At 48.5% G+C, this 22,485-nt stretch overlaps 2 protein-coding genes across 7 annotated transcripts in view; one reads left to right on the top strand and one right to left on the bottom strand.

The window, feature by feature from the left end:
• Positions 1-12,151, bottom strand: part of LOC148650044 (cdc42-interacting protein 4 homolog) — a 46,935-nt gene extending 34,784 nt beyond the window's left edge. The window contains exon 1 of one of the 3 annotated variants that reach the window (XM_088603416.1): positions 11,963-12,151. In XM_088603416.1, the coding sequence (XP_088459542.1) occupies positions 11,963-11,986 (24 nt within the window). In that variant the 5' untranslated portion in view covers positions 11,987-12,151. The remainder of the gene's footprint in view (positions 1-11,962) is intronic. The other 2 variants (XM_088603417.1, XM_088603418.1) reach the window with 2 other exon arrangements.
• Positions 12,152-12,393: 242 nt separating this feature from the next.
• Positions 12,394-18,148, top strand: LOC148650045 (microfibril-associated glycoprotein 4-like). 4 transcript variants are annotated; one of them, XM_088603436.1, is made up of 6 exons: positions 12,394-12,884; positions 14,188-14,465; positions 15,223-15,408; positions 15,778-15,874; positions 16,234-16,416; positions 17,074-18,148. In XM_088603436.1, the coding sequence occupies exons 2-6, from the start codon at positions 14,265-14,267 to the stop codon at positions 17,418-17,420; spliced, it is 1,014 nt and encodes a 337-aa protein (XP_088459562.1). In that variant the 5' UTR covers positions 12,394-12,884; positions 14,188-14,264; the 3' UTR covers positions 17,421-18,148. The 4 variants fall into 4 exon arrangements, with proteins under 4 accessions (XP_088459562.1, XP_088459561.1, XP_088459563.1 ...); XM_088603435.1 differs by having other exon boundaries at positions 12,394-14,465; XM_088603439.1 differs by lacking the exon at positions 12,394-12,884 and having other exon boundaries at positions 14,324-14,596.
• The last annotated feature ends 4,337 nt before the right edge of the window (positions 18,149-22,485 follow it).

Genomic DNA, 22,485 nt, shown 5'->3' on the forward strand with positions numbered 1-22,485 from the left:
TTCAGCTTCCCAGTTTTTTTTTTTGGGGGGGGTGGTGGTGGTTGTTTGATCAGCACTCTTCCACCACATCGGGGGGGGGGGGGGGGGGGGGGTGACTGGTATATCTGCGTTGCAGGACGCTAGGATGCCGCCCAGTTACAAGGCCGCAGTCCTGCCATTTTTAGCCAGCTGTACTCTTTGGGGCCAAAACCACAAAGTCAAGCCGGGTGAGATCGGGCTCAAGGCTCATGTGCGCCGGGCAGGAAAGTAAAAAAAACCATGATGCCCTTCGCCGCAGCTCAGCCTCGCTTTGATGACAGCGGTGACTTTTGCCAGATTTCCCTGTGCTCGCAAGCGGCAGGGAAAATGCTCACGCCAGCACAAAAAGGAGGAAAAACAAAAAGAGCGAGGCGAAATCGCAACGGATGGGTGACTCATCCAGAGACGGCTGACGTCCAGGCACCGAGCTTTGGGGAGAGAAAGGGGACATGAGGCACTTCCACTTCCTGTATCAGGGCCTGGTCACAAATCCCCTTGAGGGAGATCACCCCCACCTTGACTTTTCGAAACCAAATCAGGAGCTTAAGTCTCTTTTTTTTTGCCAACTTCGTGACGGTTTCCAGAATTGCTGAGGCCCAAGTCCACAATGCCATTGCATAAGAAGCATTTCCCCTCTTGCTGCCAGGTTTGCAGTGCATGCCTGCTGTATTAATGCTGGGTGCACAGGGATAGTGCTTTAAATGTGATCAGATTTCAGATATCAAGCCTGGATTGAAGACCTGGGACTTCAGTCCCGCCCAGAGGGGTATGCTGTCTGCTGAAAAGATGGTGGAATGTTGCCAAGTCAAGAAACTGCACTTTTTCAAAGAATTGTCACTTTGATAAAAAAAAGCAGACGTTTCGGAATTTCAGGTTCGGCCAATAGTTTCGGAAATCTTCCAGAAAATAAGCACTTGTGATAAACCGAAGTGCGCTACCCAAGATGGGATCTCTTCAAGCCACGAAACTGTGGCAGACAAGCCCGCAGAGGAAAGGGAAAAGAAACAAGTCGATTTCAGAGTTTATAAAATCAGGGCAGAACTAATTTGGTACATTCTCCTGGAAGAAAAAGGAGGGGAAAAGCTGAAATTAGCTGAATGCAATGAGGTCAGAAGCAGAGGAGTGCTGGAGCGCCTCTCTTTTCAAAGTGAATGCAGGAGCCTGTTTGTTGTTTTGGAGGGCTGATTAGTTTAACAAGCTCAAAGGTATGAAAATTCGAGAAGCCACCAGCTGGGAGCCAGCTCTGTAAGGCCAAAGCACAGAGAGTGAAGGAGAGAGGCCTTCACAGCTACAAACCCCACACTATATTATATTACATCAAGCTGTGCATCTATAGAATATTTCTATTGATCAAATCTGAGTCTTTCCTGTTTTGTATTCCATCGTGGCAGCTGATTTCATTCACAGGACAGATAAGAATCTTGCCCAAAAATACCAACCTACTCTGGTTATCAACCAGTGGACACAATGCTCAGGGAGATGTGAGTATCTATTCCTTCCCATCTTAAAGTCCCGCCATCTGAAGCTAAAGACAACCAGCAATAGCGCACAACAAACACTCCTGCACTTAGCCCCTGGCCGTGGGCACAGTGCAAGGCCTGGCGCAGACACTCCTGCACAAGGCTGGCATTTACATAACAGGCACAGCAGGAAGGTGGAAGAGTTACAGGGAAAAGACTTCCCACTGAGTTCACGGGCTCTCCAGGTTATGGGAGAGCTGTGGCCATAAAAGAAAAAAGTGAATCGTAAAAGAACACAGTAGCTGTGGAAACAGAAGGGAGGGGAAGCTTGTAGGCTTTGACAGAAGACGATGTAAAACGTCTGGTTTCCTATGAGAAAGAGGAGGCTAAGCTCCAAGGGCACACACAAGGAAAAGGAAAAACGGAGGGGGGGTGGACGGAGAGAAACATCTGCTGTTCATCTCCATTTCCTGCCTGTGTTTACTGCCGAGTCCTGGGAGACGAGGTCACCCGAGCCGAGTCCCAGCCACTGATGCCTTATTCTGAAAAGGTCCACACAGACTGGCCCGCGTTCCTACCTGAAAATTGTTTTGTTTTTTTTTTTACTTCCAGTTGGAATTCTGAAACGAGGCTGGAGGCGGTCCTGATCAGAGCCGGTTAGGGACCCAAAAGGCTCTAACCCACGCCAGCTGGATCTCAGAGCTCAGCCTGTGGCCCGAGCGAGCGGGACGCAGGCAGGGGAGTGACCTCCTGCCCTCCTCTCTAAGGAGACCATGTCCTTGGCTGCTACGGGACACCGAACTTATTACTAGGACCCTGTCGAAACAGAGGGGAGTACAGTTACGAGGTACTGATGGGACTAGGTTCACCCCAGCAGTGAGATCAGCTGGAGCTGTTGGATTGCCAAGCTGGAATGAAAGCTGCAGGCACACCGGCCCTGCGGAACAGGAGCTGGCCCAGACATCGGTATGAACCAGCTGACAAGCTCGACTGTTCGAGCTGAGGCACGAGCACAGCAGGGGAAACAGAAAGGTAGGGGGGTCACACGCGAGTGTGTGTGTGTGTGTGTGTGTGTGTGTGTGTGTGTGTGTGTGTGTGTGTGTGTGTGTGTGTGTGTGTGTGGCCGACAGCGTGCTGTGCTCTGGGTCATCCTTCACAAACTGCAGCCCACTGACCAGTTCCCTGGCCACCTCCTGGGTACTTTGCAGCATGCTTGCCCTAGACACAGAAGTGAGTGTAGAAATGCTTGACCGATCACAGACATGTCACCCAAACTGGAAAAAAACCTCCAAGCAGGAGTATAAACCCAGACCCAATGAAACACCTAACGCTTGACCCACAGTTTCCCAATGAAATGGCCAATATAGAACCGAAGTACAACCTTAACCACAGAGCAGCTATTACTGTCCACAGCCTCTAGCTTTTATCAATAAGTAATACGAAACAAATCATTATCCTTGCAACCTTCTCCCATTTTTTTGTGACCCCTGCTCCATGGGACAACCCACAGAGCGAAGGAAAAGGACAGTTCGCTGCAGAGCATTTTACTGCAGCTTCCCTGACCTCATCTGCGGGGCAGAGGGAAGTTTAACCCCGTGCAAGCTTGTCATCACACACCACCCCCTCCTCCAGCCCACTGGGATACGTGTGGGCCTGTACAGACCGTACATACTAACATGGCATTTTGCTGCCAAAATTCAGGCCTTTAGAAAAAAAAAGCAAAGCTTACAGGGAAATGTAAAGACTTGAGCTACTCCAGGAGTTACAAGGAAGATGCTTCATGTCTGCCCATGGCAGACAAAGTGAACGGGACAAGCTGACCCAGATTCTGAAGGACACGCACAGAGCCCTGGAATATGATGCTGTAGAAGCTGACCCGACCTGGGTTGATTCCTGACCTGGCCAGAGTACACGACATGTCAGGAATAGCCTTATCTAAACGCCCATTCGTGGTGATAACAGAGAGTGACTGGAGCTGTAATGAAACTATAAAACTGCACAGATTCAGGGCACCGCAGGAGACACACCTTGAGCACACTGTCTTTGGCGTTTCCCAGAAAGTGACCTTTTTTGTAACATATTGAAACTCATTTCAAACCTTCGCTGAACTGCACTGTATCTTCTTGCATCCTCCACAATGCGCACAGAGCAAGCCACAGTACTGGTTCTGGACTGAAAAACATGTTTAATTCTTTGCTCGGGTGCTTACAGACCTAGTCCCGGGAAGGATAGCTACTCTGATGGGCACCGACCCTGTCAGGACCTCAGTCCTGCTGAAGAGCACAGGACTCAACGTGACTTCTGTCAGCGAGTTAGGCTCATCAACATCACGGAGAGCTCGTGCCCAACTGGAAAAGCACCAGAGAATTTAGCTACTTTGTATAAAAGAGGAAAAACTGCTTCCTTGACAAAGACTCTGGATGCTGAATCCTTCCTGTTCTGTGTTTCGTTGTGTCCAGATGTTATTTACCCTTCAGATGTTGTGCAGCGACACTAGAGTCTTGCTCAAACATTGCCCCACCCTGGGCAGCAAGGTCTCTTCAACCAAAGCACAGACAAAGCTCAGGGAGTTTTCAGTGTCTTTTCCTTCCTACCTTAAAATCCTGCTGCCTTAACCAAGAGGGGTCATCAAGCACAGAGCTGGTCTGACCAAAATAACACATCTGCCTTAAGTCCTCTGGCAAAAGAGAAAAATAAATGTTTCCTGAGCCAAGACTCCAAAGAGACTGCACAGCCTTCACAACCGAAACGGCCAATACCACACCGTCAATTAATCAGGTCTTGCACAGAGAGCGAGAGCCGGCTTCCCTGCACACTTTGTCACAACAGACTGTGCTAATTACACTCCACTGGCCAGACTCTGGAGACTTCAAATCAAAACACTTTACACTGGGTGCACAATCCCGAGCAGCTCCAAACCCCCGTGTGCAACAGAGGGGCGGGGGGAGGAACTATTCGGGAAACTTCATCTCTGCTCAGTGGTGCAAGATGCCCAGAACAGTCGGCGGCAGGAGGCAGGAGTGAGGGCACAAGGGTCAGCCAGACCGCCCTCTCATCACAACACAAGTACACATCGCTCTCCCGCCCGGTGCACTACTCCCTGGGAACGGCAGAAGAGAAAGGAAGAAATTACAGTATATGATGCCTTTCAGACTACAAATATCCAATACGGTTGCAGCAAAGCAGCAGGTTTAAGTTCAAAACAGGCCGGACAGGCGACAATGCCCAGAGAGCGATCTTTCCTTGCCCACTGTTGACAGTAAACGCCCAGAAGCCAGGAGAAACAGGACTCCAGCGCAGGGCCAGACCGAACCAGAGCGGGTCTGCAGGACCATATCAAACACACATCTGAGCGAGGACATGGGAATCGAATTAAACCTACTGCACTCCTTTCTTCCGCGGTGCAGAGCAGTGGGATCGCACAGCTCTATAGGAGTGAAGAGGTTTCCTGCTTAAGAGTGCCTTTCTACGATGAAGTAACGTATCAGGACACAACTCACTTGTGCTTTAGAGAAAATGGGTCTCAACTAACATAGGTCTTGCTCTTAGTGGTGAAACAGGCATCTAGAGGCAGGTGAGGCCATTTACACAAACCTTATTCTGCCCAGGGAACATGTTTGAAAGGAAGGGTGGCGTGATGACTCATCATCTTAGAACCGCAGCAAGTTAGGCCATCGTTCAGCCCATCGGCGGATTCGGCCCACGCACCACCTCACGAGCACTCGGAGAAAGGAAAAGGAGAGAAGACAGAACAGGCTCTCTCTCTCTGTCACTGCTCCGGTCAGGGTTCCCCGCACAGCTATCGTTTCTCAAGGCTGTCTCAGTTACACTGCAGGAGACGCTGGATGTTGGCTCAGACACTGTGATCCGCCTTACAGCCTGGCCTCACGGCCGGTGCGTTTCACTGCAAACTGTTACCAGCAAACGCCACCTTTTATTCTGTTCGTGGAGTACAGATCTCGAGCTCTTAACTACATGGCAGAATCGGGGCTGACATTCAAACACGCGACTTCCTTTGCAGTGTGCGATCACCTGCGTCTGGCTCCACACTACACAACAAGCTTGGGGCTTTGGCCAAGCGGCTCCCACGTGACCTGCATGCCAAACCCTTGTATTTACGGGAAATACAGGAAAGGAGCTTGGAGTTCAAAAAGAAAACCAGGCGTGCACAGGTCTTCTTGCACATCTGAGAAAAAAACAGCTAAGAGTAAACACTACACTCAGCCCCCCACAAAGAACAGATATACCCATCCTGAAGAACCAACACAGGTGCGTTCCTACATTAGAAAGATAAACAACTTCTTTTTAATCCTTTTTTTAAAGGACAAGGACAAACAAAATGGGTCCTTTTAGCCTTTCAGAGGCTATTCTGGTCTCTGTTTGCAGATTCAGCACTTTTTGCATCAACTCGAAGGCTGCTGGCTCTTGTTCTGCGGACAGTGGGAGATAAATATAGCACTGGAGCAACTATAGTTAGTCCATCCTGGTGCAGACCCGCAGTTTCAGAGCGGGCTGCTGATAATAGCAGGAGGAGCCAGTCCTGAGCTGTGCTGTAGGCCGCCTCTCAACCTTCCTGCCTTCTCTAACACAGGCCCTAATTACCCCGTCTACAGCCAAGGAACAGGGGGAAAGAAAGGCCCTACAGGACGCAGTAGCTTGTGCAAGGAAAGCCCAGAATTAAAGGGCCAGCTGCACCAGACGCTCTGAGGGATATTTCAGGACACACAAACTGCTGGACTCTGGCTGTGAGGGACAGAGCTCCAGGAGTGAGCCCAGGCACAGAGAGAGCAGAACCGAGTATGTGCGCAGGGCTCCAGGAGGTGGGCACAGGCGAGGCCGGAGAGGAGGGAGTCACACCACCTCCTGTGGATCAACTAGAAACCCCGACGGACCAGAACCGGCTCTGTGCATTCTGCTCAGACGATTTTCACAAAGTTTTTAGCCACCGAGAGCAGCTCAGACCTCAACGTCACACACACACACACACACACACACACACACACACACACACACACACACACACACACCTTCAGGACGTCACCCAGAAGAATTGCCTCGGCACAGACCAAACACAACATTGCGCAAAACACTTCACTTCCTTGGAACTTCACGCTGAGCTGGCGGCTCTTATCCTGAAAGCAGACAGTTCTGCTGCCCTTTGTAACAACTCCATTTCCTAGAAGTGGCCAAAAACAACACAACGACAGACCGCGAGCCAGAAACCGGCCACGCTTCTTCACGACTGAGCAGCTCGGCAAAGCTTTCATTCAGCCAACGCTGGGCCCTCCCCTCTCGGGGCAGGAAAAACAGTCCGACAGTGCTTACCGAGGAGGAAAACTATCTCTGTAGCCAAGGTACTGCTCGAGTGAAAAATACACACAGGTCCTGCTGGCCGAAAGTCTGGGGAACTCCACTGTATCTCATTTTAAGAACACAGAGTTTACACGTGAGAGGAGCCGTGCAGCCTATCTAGTTAGTTGAGTATTTAGTAGTCAACCGACCCCAAGATCTCAGCCAGCCAATTCTTGACAGAATCCAGGGCATGGGCTTCAACATCAGCTTGTTCCACACTCCCACCACCCTCTGGGTAAAGAATTTGCCTCCTCTACTCAGTTGTTTTAAATGTACTTCCATGCAGTTCCCACTAGTGACCTACAGCTCGTGTTTATGAAACATTTTAAGCTGGAAGAGAACGTATGTTTCGGAGACGTATTGTTTCTATTTCATACGCCCAAAAGTATAGGCGAAGAAAGCACACAGAGCTCAGCACACATCACATTCACTTGTGCAGTAATGCAGGGGGCTTGGATTAACACAAAGCACTTTAAAACCGTGTCCGTTTCAGACTGGTGACAATAAGCATGCAGAGCCAGGTCAAAGGGGATCTTTTAACTGAATTTTTGGGACACGTAGGATTTTAGAACTGGCTATTGAAGTTGAAGCCTATAAACTTCGGAGCCACAAAACCGCTGGAGTGGATTACCCGCTTCTCAAAGGGATCTGTGCAGAAGGGGGGGATTACCTCGGCACACCCTCTACCTGCTACATTCGCTCCGCTGCTAAGGATCAGCACTCGGCCACTGTTTCCTCTCCTGGAGCTGGGGCATGCTGGGAAACCGAACCCACGAGCCGTCCAAGCACCAGGCAAGACTGATTTTCACCAAACAGGAGAACTGTTTCGGGGTGGGGGTTCATCTTGAAAAGGCAGGTTTACCGCTTGGAGGCAACATTAAAATCTACATCAAACAGCACCAAGAATGCAGTTAAGTATTTTCACCCCATAAACAGATCACCCGCCTTTGTGATCTGTCAGCCTCTTTGAATTCACAGATCTCTGGCTTACAGAGGCGCAGGCTTATAAATACGCAGCGACCCAGCAAAGTCACCTGGTGTCCACAAAAAGCCTTTGAACTGAAGACGATTATTCCAAATGACACGACTTGTAAAATCTGAAAATCAATACAAATCAAAACAAGGACCCAAAACTCTCCCCCCCTTACGCTGTACGGGGATATTTTCCATCCCCTCTCTCCCCCGCCCTGTCTAGTAACGCTGCACTGACAGGCTGAAGGAACCTAACCTCTTTAGTCTTGAGCAGAGAAGGCCACAAGGGGACGGCATACAAGCATTCAGTATCCAGTTTCTTCAGAACCAGCAGTGAAACACGAACCAGAGGCCGTAAGGGGAAAACGTGAAAATGCATTCAAAACCAACAACAGGAGGAGCTACGTTACACAAAGGGTGGTGGGTGTCTGGAACAAGAAGCCCACCCATGTTATTGAAGACCTCCCCCTGGCTTCTTTCAAGAAACAGCTGGATTAGATCCTCAGGTCAGGACCACAGGCACTTCTTCACACAAAGGGTGGTGGGACTGTGGAACAAGCTTTCCCAGGAATGTTACTGCGGCCCATACTCCTCTCAAGAAACAGCTGGATGATACCATAACTACCTAATCAACAAACGGGCTGGACAGGCCCAACGGCCTCCGCCTGCTTGTCGCCTCTCTTGTGTCATGCCGTTATCCACAATTCCCGACCTCCACCTGATTTCACCTTCTCCCTCTCCCAGCCCAGACTGCACAAACCGGTTTTGGCAGCACAGCAGAAGCCGCCAGCAGGCAAACCCGAGCAGCCTGTCGGACTGGCGGCGGCGCGGCCGGCAGCCCTGCGAGCTGGCACTGCGGAGGAGTCTGCGTCCTCCACAGGCAGCTCGGTGGCAATCAGGGGGTTTTTTTTCCCCCCCTCCGCGCTCAGCAGCAATCCCCCATCACCGGGGATCCCAGCGAGAGGGGCCGGGGGCAGCTGGCACGCGCTGTCCGGAAGAGGTGCAGCACCAGGTCCTGCTCGCCACTTATCAAGAACGGCGGCAGGGGCTAATCAAGATGGGGATAGCTAAATTCCCTGGCGACGGCGTCTCTGCTGGCGTCCACACACACACACACACACACACACACACACACACACACACACACACACACACACACACACACACACACACACACCTGCTGGAGAACTCCCAATGCACAAACGAGCCCGAGCAACTCCTTCACCTTCCTGGCCCGCACTTCCCTGTGCGACACGCGCCGCCCTGAAAGAGGGGAGACGGGCAGACGGAGCAGCGGACTGGAGAGCAAGAGTGATCCCCAGCAGGTAGCCTTCTACACCGTCCGTTACAGGCCAGCGGCTCCTTCACCCTGCAGCTCACAGCTGGCAGCCCACTGCAGCTCAGCAGGTGTGGGCCAGGCCAGTACCTGGATGGGAGACCTCCTGGGAAAAACTGAGGATGGTGTTGGAAGAGGTGTTAGTGGGGCCAGCAGGGGGCGCTCACCCTGCAGTCTGTGTGGGTCCTAATGCCCCAGGATAGTGGTGAGGACACCATACTGTAAAAAGGCGCCGGCCTTCAGATGAGACGAAAAAGCGCGGTCCTGAGTCTCTGCGGTCATTAAAAATGCCAGGGTGTTTCTTGTAAAGAGTAGGGGGTTGTGATCCTGGTGTCCTGGCCAAATTTCCCCCCTGGCCTTTACCAATCACGCCCTCTTAATATTCCCCTTCGTTACTCTGTTCTCCTCCCCAAGTGGTGCACTATGGCTGCCATTGTGTCAGACAGGTGGGGCTGCACATTGTGGTGGAGGGGATTCCCAATTACCAGGAAAACACTTTGAGTGGAGTGTCCAGAAAAGCACTAAGTGTAAGAAATTATTATTATAGGGGGTAAGAGCAGTGGAACCACACTGGTGCTCATAAACACAGGGGGGAAAACAATCTGCTCCAGTCAGTTCAGCACCTGATTCAATATCGAACAGTTCTTTGACATGGAGGGGTGGGCCACCCTGATGCAAGGCGAAGCCGAGCCAGACTCCAGACTCCTGCCTGCACCCCGGAGTCAGCTCAGAGCATCTCTCTTAAGTCTTAAATCTCATCTCCTCAGGCTGGACAGTCAGCAGCTCCAGCTCTGCACTGAAGGGATAGCGACCTTTGACCTCCTTTGACCCCTGACCTGTTTGTGTGGGGGGGGGGAGTGGTGCTGGCGGGTTGAGGTTGCTCTATATTCGACAAGCTGCCCCAGTGTGAACTTCACCAGCCCTTCACAGCCGATTGGCACTGTTGATGCTCCCTTCGATGAAAATGACCTGCGATTATAGAGAGCATTCCAACCCAAAGAGCGTCCCGAGGAAGGAGTGATGCACTTTACCTCCCACTGGACTGACAGGGGAGGCGAGTGAGGAACTGTTCCACCAGCTGCATTAAGCAGGAACTTTTGAGAGGCCAAACTATTCAAGCCCAGAGTGCTGGAATTTATCCAGGACATGGGAGGGGGGTCCTTGAGCCAGTTTTTTTTTAACTTTTATTCTACTTATTTGCAAAGAGCGCCCTGGGATCTTTAATGACCAAGTTGGCGGGACTTTGGTTTCACGTCCTACAGCACAGCGTCTCCTGCCAGGATACTGAGGGCACTGGTGTGGGAACTGTGGTCCAGTCTCTCTCCAGACACTTCTCCAGGTCACTTCAGACCCCAATCCCCACTGCCGCCTTTTAGGACCTGACCCTTGAAGCCAGGCGAGAGAATAAGCCCAGTGGTTCGGAGGAGAGGTAACAGTCCGTGGAGACAAAACGAGAAACCGCGACATCCAGGGTGAAGCCGGGCGCGCAGTTGGGCATCACGTACGGCGCAAGGCACGAACAAGGGAAATGACTGGGAGTCGCCGTTTCCTCTCCGGCACAGCAGGAGTAGTAGTAATAAAAACAATAACAGGGATCCGATGTCGGAAACGGGCCGAAAAAGACAATTTTATTAACCTCGCAACACGGAGCCCAACGAAGGCCAATTAACAGGCCAAACCCAGACCGCCCGCAGGGGTAAAAAAAAAAACGTGACACGTCCGAAAAACTTCAACCAGCAAGACGGCTGACGACTGCTCGGAAGTAAAACTCCCACAACTTTTACATAATGTACCATGTCACAGACCTTAGTGACAAAACATGCTGCTGTCGGGACACTCACGCCGCCTTGCAAGAGGAGACTTATTCGGCCCAGCGGTAGTGCGACTTAATTAGAGGGTGATGGTCTCCACCGCAGCCGCTGGTTCAAGAAGACCCCGCGCTGTGTCGCGTTTGTAACCACTGATCGGGGCTGCAGCTCGTCACGGGGGACGCGTCTGCCCTGCAGGCTACTACATCACGACAAGCCCACATCCACGCAGCGCGCAGGATGCGGCGGACTTGGACTCGCCGCGCATTTAAAAATATCTAGCAAATTACAAGGCGAGCCCCGGGTAGCCGCAATACGTGTTCTGTTCAATATGTGGCCTGAAAGGTTGTGTATTTTTTTTTCTCTTCTACAGTTACAGTTTCTGCGTGCGTATGATCGTACAGATTCGATCCCATCTAAAATAGGATCGGCTTTATTGAACGATTAAAAAAAAATCACGGTCAGCTGTTTTGTGTTTGCAGGGCAGGCAACAGCAGCACCCACGCCGACCCTTTATAATAAAGAGCACGTTTTACTGACCACGTTAAGAGCCAACGTTAACTTTTTAACATGTTGACCTATTTTGCGCCAAAGACAGAAGAGACGAGCAGCAACCTAGCCTACAATTAAGTACCCCACTGACCAAAAAAAAACTTCCCTAACAAACACAAAAGCGGACACTGTTTAAGGTTAAGGTAACCTTAATTGATTGAGGTAACTCCCATCAACTTGATGGGGTGTAACCGGGCCAACAAGAACAACAAAAGATTTGGAGGTTGTTGTTTTTTTTTTCAGTTGAACGACTTTATAAAAGTCTTTTGGACAAGGCTCGCCAATTTAGCCAGCAGAGCATGAAAAATCAAAACGAAATCCGCCTTTCTAGTCAAAAGAGCTGCGTGTGTGTTGTGTTGTGCTGGGGTGGGGGGGCGGTTAAACTTCAAAGAAAAGGAAAAAAAATATGCATCTCATTTCAACTCCAGTATTAAAGTAAAAAATAGCAAGAGGATTAAACTTACCCAAAGGTCCGTGCCCCAGTCCATCGCGACAACGCCTGGGAGTTTGCAGGAGTCCAGAAGTGTCACGACCCGCCGCACAGTATATCCCGAAGAGACGATATATGAGCGCTACAAAACCGAGAGATCGATGGATAAACTCTTCCCTGATTAAGCGACATCAAACATTTTTCCCTTCGCTCTTGCGCCTCGTCTCGCAGTCGCAAAGCGAGGTGGGATGTTCCAGCCCTCGTATCCGCGTCACTCCCAGATCCTCAATCCTTAAAGGGGCCGGGCAGTAATTCCTGCTCGGCGCAAGGCGACCCCGTGTTGACTCGGCGGTGCGCTCTGCTGCCGCGCCTATCAGCTACAGACCAGGGGCTGGAGCCGTTTCCTATCGCTGTTGCCGTGTTTCGATTAACGCGCAAAAACTGAAAAAGTTATCACTCTGCTTTTAATAACAGTGAACAAAAATACGATTAAGGAAAGTCGTATTATTAAACGAAAGAGTAAAAATAACTCTTTATACCTTATTTTTGTACCCTTTCGTTTAATAATAAGACGTTTCACACACAAACACTTCGGTATTATTGTGTTAATATACGATTCTACTCTCTTTTGTGCGTTTTAATTTAGGGATAGATGAGCCTCTTATTTCATTGTATACGCTGGCTCAAGCGATTCCGTGTTTCCGGTGGGAAACGTGAGTTTCCTCACGAGTAACAGCAAATACCGAAGTGCTTGTGTGTGAGACGTCTTATCTGCTTTGGGCGCACAGAGATTAGGTGGGACAGTCGAGCTCCCGGGATTGTAGAAGCCGGATTTGAGCTTGAGCCACCTGGAGAGGTACGATAGGAGCTTCACCACAGCTCCGCTTAGCGGTGGCGCGGAATACGACACCACGAACCTGAGCTGGAGCCTGCTTTAAAAACGCGATTGAAAGAAGGTAAATGCGATCATAATAATCCACAGGAACAATGAAGGGGACAATATTCAATTAAGACTCACAACAACAATTACCATCCACAGAGCCTGTCGTGCGTTTGTCAAGGTGGCCATCCCTCGTGTGAAATCCGATTTGGTTGGCGGCGACACGACATACATAGCAGATTACAAACTAACAGCTATCAGAAAACTGATGTGTTTTGATACAGACGAGATGAATGCTTCTTTACAACGAGGGTGGTGAGTGTCTGGAACAACCCGCTCGGCGGTATTATATATGATGAGTAAACAATTATGAATCTGCCGGCTGAGACACTCTGATCAATAAATTACAAGCAACCAAAGAAGAAGGGTGACTGGAAATATACTGAATATCTTCATAGAATGTAAATACGCGATAATTCCGTGTGTTTTAAAGTTTTTTCGTCAATTTTTCTAATTTGTAAACTATTCAAACTTTAATGTTCTGTGAAGTACGAAGCACTGTGAATCTGGGATGTGCGTGATGTGCAGAAAGCTCCATCTTGCGGCAAAAAGTGGAAATTACACTTCCAACACGCTACTGTGCAAGAAGGTCAGACAAATGTCCTCCTGCCCTCGTTATCAACAGCACTTCTTCAGTTCACTTGCACAGTTTGTGCATTCGCCCAAAATAGCCCTGAGATGCAAACCTTTCATGCATTTAGTGAAGACATTTTCCTGTACACCCCACTCTTCGACTCACTGTCAAAAGCAATTTCAGCTCATATGCAGAACTGATGTGCACCTTAAAGGCAAGTGATTTTTAATTTTTGATGCATGTCGTCTCCCAACCTGAAAACCAATGTGAAAAATGCATTCATGAGGATTTTTTTCGAAACCACGCTGAAAATTAAACCAATAAAAACACCAATTGCTAAGTGACAGAGTTACGTCTTTATTATTGACTGGAAGCAGGACGAAAGCACTGTTCACTGCAGAAGAATGCGGATGGAGTTGAAGAGGATTTGGAAAAGCAGTGGTGCGCTCGAGGGTATTACCCCAGCCCTGGCATTTATCCCAGGGTTCGGCCCATAGAGGAGGGGTCCCACCCCGCTCATCCACCCCTAGTGCTGCCCCCTCCTGGGCCACAGATCAGGCGCCGGGGTGCGAAACTGCATCACCAGCTGACACCACTAGGGGAGGCCGGACTTTGCAAACTCTGCAACAACGTCTGCAGAAGAAGTCCAACCCGCAGCCTTTCGGCGGGGAGCCTGTGGTCTAGACTACTCTTCCTTCCCGCGTGCAGATCCTGGCCACCTTGAAAAGATGACCTCTTTTTGTAGATTGCCAGACCTACACTTCCCCCAGAAAGCCTGACGTCAGGAGAGTTCAGGATCTCTGGGTGGAAAGACGAACCTCCATGAAGCCTTTGCACAGCAACGCACACAAACTCTTCCCCCACAGAGCCACGGGAGAGTTTAACGAGCTTAACGATCACCCAGCAATGAACAGATGCCCAGCGAGGCTGTCCAGCGGGTGGCAAACACAGCAGCATGCTGACGGCCCAGCAACACACCCCTTAACCAAAAGCAACTTGTCCTTCAGGGCACAACGCAAACAGGTGACTTATTCACAGTATTTGTTTGTTCAGCCCTGCGAATCACACCTCCTGTCACATTCTGTGGGGCTATAAAAAAGGGCAGTTCGGGTGCACAGACATGAGCTGTAAGCTGTGCAGACCGCAGAATGAAGGTAAGAGCGCTCCTATTAACTTCACCGCTCCTGTGACTGCAGAAGGTAAGAGAAGGGACCTGGAGACTCAATTTGAGAGATGAATGGCCTTGACCTCCATCCTCACAAGGGTCAATCCCGCCCAGTGTGCACAAGGCAGGTGGGTGGGGTTAACCCCCCTCTTCTGTGAAACCCACACTTAAGGACTCCTTCCGAACTGCCTTATATTGTATTTTGCCTGCAACATCAGTACGATCTCCAGGTGAGCCGAAAAATCATTTTCACACTTTGCCTTATAAAATTGCAACACAAGACCAATGACATTTACTGGGTTACTGAGCTTTTGCGGCAACCCACAACCTCTGTGTCATACCATGATGGTGTCATTCCTTAGCCCTGACACAAGATTAAGTGTGCTGTTTCTTTATCAAATAAAATCTACACTTCAATTCTTATTCCCCCACCCAAATTACTTAGAAAAATACTTTGCTGAAACCCCATACCATGCTCCAAACAGGTTGCTCAGACTTGCTTTTTTAAACGTCTCCAAGACAAAGGAAGCGTAGAACAATATTCATCGCCCAGCGAGGATGAGGGTTAAGGGTGCTCCCTGCCGTGTGTCTCTGACCTCTCTCCCCCTGTCCCAGGCCTGTCTGTTCCTCGCAGCCCTGCTGCCAGCGGCAGTTCACCCTCTGATGTTCCAGCCCCTGGACTGTGCTGACATCTACAACGATGGCTCCACAGCGAGCGGGGTGTACAGGATATACCCTGCCGGACCCACCTCCCCCGTCTACGTCTACTGTGACATGGACACCGAGGGGGGCAAATGGACTGTAAGCTGCGGGGGGGGGGGCGCTGTGCCATCCTGCAAACTCCGTGTCTGAAGGAGAGCTTGACCGGCGCCAGACAAGCTTGCTGGACTTTCTGAATTTTGCTGTAGGAGCTGCACTTCATTTTATTATGCACTCTATTCAGTTGTGGGAAACAAGATGTCATGTGTATCAAAAAAGTAATTTCCTTGCATCTTTAATAACCCAGGGATGACGGTAATCCCACACACTGTCATTACATTCATAGGAATTTTAAACACATACTGTTATAGATGAGAATCATGTCCGTATTTTGCCTTTTAAGCAATTTCGATATTGCCTGGGTTGCGGCTGGCTTGCTTTCCCTTACTCTACCTGAACTCTTGTCTGCAGGTATTTCAGAGAAGGACAGATGGCACGCTGAATTTCTACAGAGGCTGGGAGCAATACAGGAGGGGGTTTGGCCACGCGGCTGGGGAGTACTGGCTGGGTAATGCCTTCCTCGTTCCCGATAGCACTCTCGCTCAGGGGCAGCCTCGCCGTGCAGAGCTCACGTCTAATTCCCACACAATCAACCTCTCTGAGCAGGAACACTGCACGGCATTTTCTGTTTCCATGCTGTAGTCTGCATTCAGAGGGGGGGGTAGTTTATTGAACCATTCTCTTTTCCTACAAGTACAGCATTTCATTATTTTTTGAAAGAACACAAGTGAGAATGTTTCCGATTTCACGTTGGTGACTGTGAACAGAAATTATAGCCGGTTCCAGATGAATGCCATCGGATGAATAGAGCCAGGCAGCAAGGTGTGACTTATCGTAACCGTCCTCTGATCTGTGACCTCTCCGCAGGGCTGGAAACCATCCACCTCCTCACCCTGCGGAAGAAGTACGAGCTCAGGGTGGACCTGCAGGACTTCGAAGGGGGTAGAGCCCATGCCAGTTACTCCTCTTTCTCCCTCTCTCCCCTGGCAGTCAATGCCGAAGTGGATGGCTTCACACTCCATATCAGCGGTTTCCAAGATGGGGGAGCAGGTGGGTCATTTCTCAAGAGAACGTGCTGTAAAATTATCTGTTCGTTTCAGAGATCCTCTTTCAGAGAGTGCCTCTTTCGCAATTTGGTGCTGCCATGCAGCTCCATAGCTGTTAATAAGAGATGAGGGCTGCAGATGACAGCTTCACAGAAAAAAAGGATGAGCTGCAAGTGGCTCAGCTTAGATTTGAACCTGAAACCTCCTGTACTGACACAACTAGGACATGCCCTGGTCACCCCATGGAGCCTTTCCTTGGGCGATCAACTAAAGAATCTGCCAGACTACACCCTGTGTCCTACTCTCCAACGTTCTCTTCCTGAGAAGCACTTTATTATTTGTGCTCGACTAAAGCACAGTAACATTTACAGGAAGAACACACTTGAAAGAAGCCCTTTTGTCATTATTCTAATTAAGTGAGAACCTTAAGAAAACCTCCAGAGATGCTGAACTCTGATTTTCTTGAACGTAGCGGTCTCTCACTTCTGATGTCGCAGTTGTTTTCTGAATATCTGTGGAAACGAAGACGAAGAAATCCTTCTCAAATTTAGCAAATTTCAGCAAATTTAAATATGCTGAGATACACAGTTCTACGCAGGTGGATGCCCACTTTCTGCAAAGCTAATCACTGTCATGAACTCCCATCTTTTCTGACTTGCAGGGGATTCTCTAACAGCTATAAACAATGGGCAGAAATTTTCCACCTTTGACCGAGACCAGGATCCTGAGAATCTCAACTGTGCTGAGGTCTATTATGGTGCTTTTTGGTACGGTCCAGGGTGCCATGTTGCAAACCCAAATGGACTTTATCTCTGGGGAAGCTACCCTAGAGGCTGGGTTGGTGTCGTCTGGCATACCTGGAAAGGATCTTCTTACTCGCTGAAACATATTGAAATGAAGATGAGACCTGTGTCGTTAGCACTCTCAGAGACAGTGACAGGTTCTCAGCAATCCCTGCTGTCTCTTTCTGACCATGAAATGCTTAACCAAGACACTGAACCTCTTTAGTTCTTTTCGAGGTTGTGGTTGTGTTGTGTCGTGTAACTACAGTAAGTGATTTAGCTGAGTATTTCCATCAAATTTGTTCAGTTCTACCACTGCCAGTGGGGGTTTAGATTAAGCTGGCTGAGCCTCCAGGCTGTTCTCCTGGGGTTTCTCTAAATAGCCACAGACTATAACAGTAACTAGGGTGGGAAAAGTCTGTAGCATGTTAATGGTTTACTGTGTTTATGTTAGCAGGGAGAAGGGAGCTGTTACACATCGGGAAATGGATTCTTCCTTTACAGAATTTTGCTTAGGAATAAGAATAATCAAAGAGAGGGGTACCTAATGCCAGTTCTGGGGGATCCACACATCTGCTGGTTTTTGTTCCACTTGAGCAATCAATTAAATAATCAAACCCTTCAGAGAACCAATGACCTCTTTAATTTGAACTCTTTGATTGTTTTTCGGTTTCTAAAACTTGTTGGAGGTTATCTTTTAACTACTGCGTTTCTTAAGCAAACTTAACATCTCCAAACTTGCAAAGGTTCGAAGAGAGCAACTTGTTAAAAGGATTCATTTAAGTGCAGAGCTCAACTGCAATGAAATGAGCAGTGGCTGAGCAAAATAAAATAATAACCTTGCTCTAATAACCTTGGATCTTGTATATGTACTGTACGTGTATATGTTTATGTATGTGTGTGTTGACTTCAGCACAGGGAACTGATAAATAAATGACACACTGTGGATGTTAATGAGCTGGAAAGAAAGAAACAGAAAATGATGGAGATGGGGCATCATTGGTGTCGCATTCAATTCAAAACAGCACCTCTCAGATTCAAAGCATCACCGAGGACAGACAGGTTTCACCAAGATCTGAACTCAGATGGCTGGATTGAAATTCCAGAGTGCTACACTTACATTAGATGGGCCAGATATGCTAAGAAACAGGTGTTTTTGGAACATAGAAATAAGGAACTTGTAGTCTGGAACCAAAAGCCCAGCATCAATACTTAATCCGGGTCTATGGAGCCCTTTAAGAAACACCTTGATGAAATTCTTGGCTCAAGCTTAAGCTATTAGTAGATCTAATCAAACTAATGATGCATAGACCCCAAGTGTCAAGAATAAACAGCAAGGCATGATTTTAAAAAGCAAATGAAGAAACAGCGCCACACTGCCAGGCGACAAACCTCTTGTTTATTATGGCTGCATGGTGCTTTTTCACCCCTGCTGGAAGTGGAAGGCAGTTTGCTATAGTGGACAATAATGTTCCTGGTAGGAGTGTTTAGAAGGCAGGACATGAGCAATGGGACCAACAGCATCTGTTGCATTTTTAATGTCTGTCTGTATATTACTAGACCTCACACACTAGCACAGGCAATACTGGGCACCATGACAAAGCAAAGCTGCTTCAAAGCAACAGGAAAGAAAGCACTGCACATAATAAACAGGAGGTATCAATGATTTCCCATTTCTAACTTATAACACCTCCCTTATGGGGGAGAGTGTAATGGGGCTTATTTTGTCTTTTCCCATTTGGGTGATTTATTAGCTGGGAATGTTAATGGCTTGAACCGGCCTGTTTATGGAGTAGAATGTACCACTGTGGGAGAAGTGGCAAGTGGAGCACAGGTTCATATGTGCTGACTTCACTTTCCCCTCCCTCAGATGGTGTGTGAGGCTGCCAGAGGCTCGTGAATCAAACCCAGGACCCTACTGCCACAAGGCAGCAATGCTAATCACCTCTCCACTGTGCCGCCCCACTTTTATAAGACCCGTGCTTAAGAAATGAAGAATTAATAACAGCGCCCATCTGGATGATGCAACAGCTGCCAAAGTGCGCCAGTCCGCTCACCACACATCAGCTATCAGTGAGGAGGATGACAGAGTGATGAAGCAAATTCATAGATGGAGATTATTAGGAGATCATAATTGGTAAAAGCCAGGAAACTGGGGTAACATCAATACTCAAGAATTTTTTAATGACCACAGAGACCAGGACCTTGGTATTATATCTCATCCAAAGGATGGTTCCTTTTTTTTTTACAGTGTAGTGTCCCCATCACTATACTGGGGCATTAGGACCCACACAGAATGAAGGGTGAGCGCCCCCTACTGGTCACACTAACACCACTTCCAGCAGCAACCTTAGCTTTCCCAGGAGGTCTCCCACCCAGGTACTGACCAGGCTCACACCTGCTGAGCTTCAGTGGGTTCTCAGCTGTGAGTTGCAGGCAGCTGTTACATTTACAGCATTTACAGTCTTTTTTAAATAATAAATGTACTAATAATTTAATAATTTACAGTTTTGGAACATCCACAGTTTCGTGTGCCGTATGTATCATGGGTTTGTCTTGAAAATCCATTTAAAATGAGCAGGCGTGACACAGGGGTGATGATACAGAACTGTAGCAGCCTAGGAGGTCAAACACAAGCCTTTTTGGATGTGACACAGCGTTTTGGTCCTCGGTCCTTTTTCTTTTTCTTTTCAAATGCAACCTCCCGACCTGTGTAATGCTTCTGCGTGAACATTTCACGTTTTCATAGTCATTTCTATTCTCACCTCACTCACCCCCGATGCACCACCCAGTGGGGTGTCAGCTGAAGAAGACACGCCTTGCAGAAGAGGTGCCTGCTCTTACTGATAACACCGCATCTGCTCTTGAACTGATCACCGAGGTGTAGCCAACCGAAACTCCTGTGGCACTATCTGTCATGTCCAGAAATCAGCGTAAACATTACAACTTCAAGAACACAGCAGATGAGCTGCAATATTACTGTGTTTAATATTGATACAGACAAAAAAACATGGAAGACTCAAAATTTCCTTCATTTAACCTGTGAGAAGACTGAGGTCATGTTTACCAGAACCCCCCCATCAGCTATGTAAAGCCAGTGCTATAACCCTATATGTGGATGCTACTGTACTTGAGTTTTAATCGAAATTGAAGAACTTGGGGGTGATATTCGATCCAGGCATGACGTCTGACCCACATGTTCAACATATTGTAAAAACATCATTCTTCCACCTCAGAAATATCGCCAGATTACATTTTTCTCTCATGTTGATAGCTGTAATGCCCTGCTCACTGGGGTATCTAAATCCACACTGAACAAACTTTAGTCAGTCCACAATTTGGCGACAAGAAACATGACCAAATGTATCACATTGATCCTGTCCTGGAGTCCTTGTACTGGTTTCCTATCAGGTTTTGTGTCAATTACAAAGTCCTCAAGCTCACCTATAAGGCTCTCAGTATCCGTCTGACTTACTATCATCCTACTCCCCACCTCGCAACTTTCTTTCCTCTAGTTCTGGTCTCCTGTCTGTCCCCCAAGCCCGTCTACACTCTATGGGAGACAGGGCCTTCTCCTGCTGTGCCCCAGAGCACTGGAGGTCTATCCCTGTGGGTATCAGCAGCCATATCACCCTGCAACTCACAACTGGCAACCCACTGAAGCTAAGCAGGTGTGAGCCTGGTCAGTACCTGGATGGGAGACCTCCTGGGAAAAACTAAGGTTGCTGCTGGAAGAGGTGTTAGTGGGGCCAGCAGGGGGTGCTCACCCTGTGGTCCATGTGGGTCCTAATGCCCCAGTATAGTGATGGGGACACTATACTGTAAACAGGCGCCGTCCTTCGGATGAGACGTAAAACTGAGGTCCTGACTCTCTGTGGTCATTAAAAATCCCAGGGCGCTTCTCGAAAAGAGTAGGGGTGTAACCCCGGTGTCCTGGCCAAATTTCCAATTGGCCCTTACTAATCATGGCCTCCTAATAATCCCCTTCTATGAATTGGCTACATTACTCTGCTCTCCTCCCCACTGATAGCTGATGTGTGGTGAGCCGTCGCATGGCTGCCGTCGCATCATCCAGGTGGATGCTACACATTGGTGGTGGTGGTGGAGGGGAGTCCCCATTACCTGTAAAGCGCTTTTAGTGGAGTGTCCAGAAAAGCACTATATAAGTGTAAGCAATTATTATTATTATAATCAGAGAGTCCCCTTCCCTGAGCTCTTTCAAATCTAGACTCAAAACCTTCTTCTTTAGAAGGGCCTTTATTTATCTGGTTCTGTGTCTGCCCCCCTGCTTTCCTTCTGCCTTTAAACCCTCACTGCAACTATTTAATTCTGCTACCTCCTCCCACAGATGGTAGTGAGTTGATAATGGCTGATGATAAGCTGGGAAAGAACGGGAAACAGAGACCGAGTACGCCTTTGAAGAGCAAGGTCTGACACTGATTGCGAATGTGTGACCCGAAAGGTCCGATTTCAAGACAGCGCTCTGGTACAGCTCCGGCAAAATAAGACTGGTCTTTTCTGTTGGGAGAACTAAAACTAAACTCCACTTGATCAAAACTGCCCCACAAAAAAAGGAAGGCGTGATGCTTCTTTTTTGGTATGAGGTTAGTATGAGGCAGTTTTGAGAGTGAATTTTAACAGGTCAGTCCCAGATATTGCGTCCATCTTTTTTAATCGATTTACGAAATGTAGTTCTCTGTTTTTTTTCTTAAAACTATAACAAAAAAAAGAGCTCCGATGAACGTAATACTTTATTGTACAACAACCGCTCCTAAGTGGCTCCTTACCTCAATCGGTGTGTTTCAGAAAAGGCTCCACATACATGTAACCCGAAGACCAAATGCAGTCATGCACCGCGGCAAAGTTAGCTTGAAGTTCCAAAACGATTTTGGCACGCCTGTAGCGTTTTCACGAAACGTCCTAGAGTTAGGAAAACACTTGCTTTGTGTACAAAGCACATTGTGAATGTTTTCACAGTCTTCACTTTGTCGTTTGTATGCCATTGTTTTGACCACACACGAATATTCTTATGTCCATATCTACGCAAGGGAAACACCTAGACTTGTGAAAAGTTTCACAGCCTCTACATCATCAATTATCAGTGAGCTAATTCTCTTTTTGTAAACCTCAGGTTTTTCATTGATGCGTAATTACACACTAACGGGAACACTGGGGGACCGCTGTGTACACACGTTCACAACGTGAGAAATACTGCTCAATACGGCTTCGTGCGAAAAACCCGTATATCACCATAGGAAGCAGCTCAGTCTCCAATTACCCAGACTATAAGC

This window comes from Lepisosteus platostomus, chromosome 13 (genome assembly GCF_059453375.1).
Source record: "Lepisosteus platostomus isolate fLepPlt1 chromosome 13, fLepPlt1.hap1, whole genome shotgun sequence".
Lineage (NCBI taxonomy): Eukaryota > Metazoa > Chordata > Actinopteri > Semionotiformes > Lepisosteidae > Lepisosteus > Lepisosteus platostomus.

Coding starts and splice junctions, on each gene's coding strand:
- LOC148650045 (XM_088603435.1), top strand. CDS start 14,265: ATGAAGCCTTTGCACAGCAACGCACACAAACTCTTCCCCCACAGAGCC. Junction 14,466..15,222: donor TCAGGGCACAACGCAAACAG/GTGACTTATTCA, acceptor CCCCTGTCCCAG/GCCTGTCTGTTCCTCGCAGC. Junction 15,875..16,233: donor GGCTGGGGAGTACTGGCTGG/GTAATGCCTTCC, acceptor ACCTCTCCGCAG/GGCTGGAAACCATCCACCTC.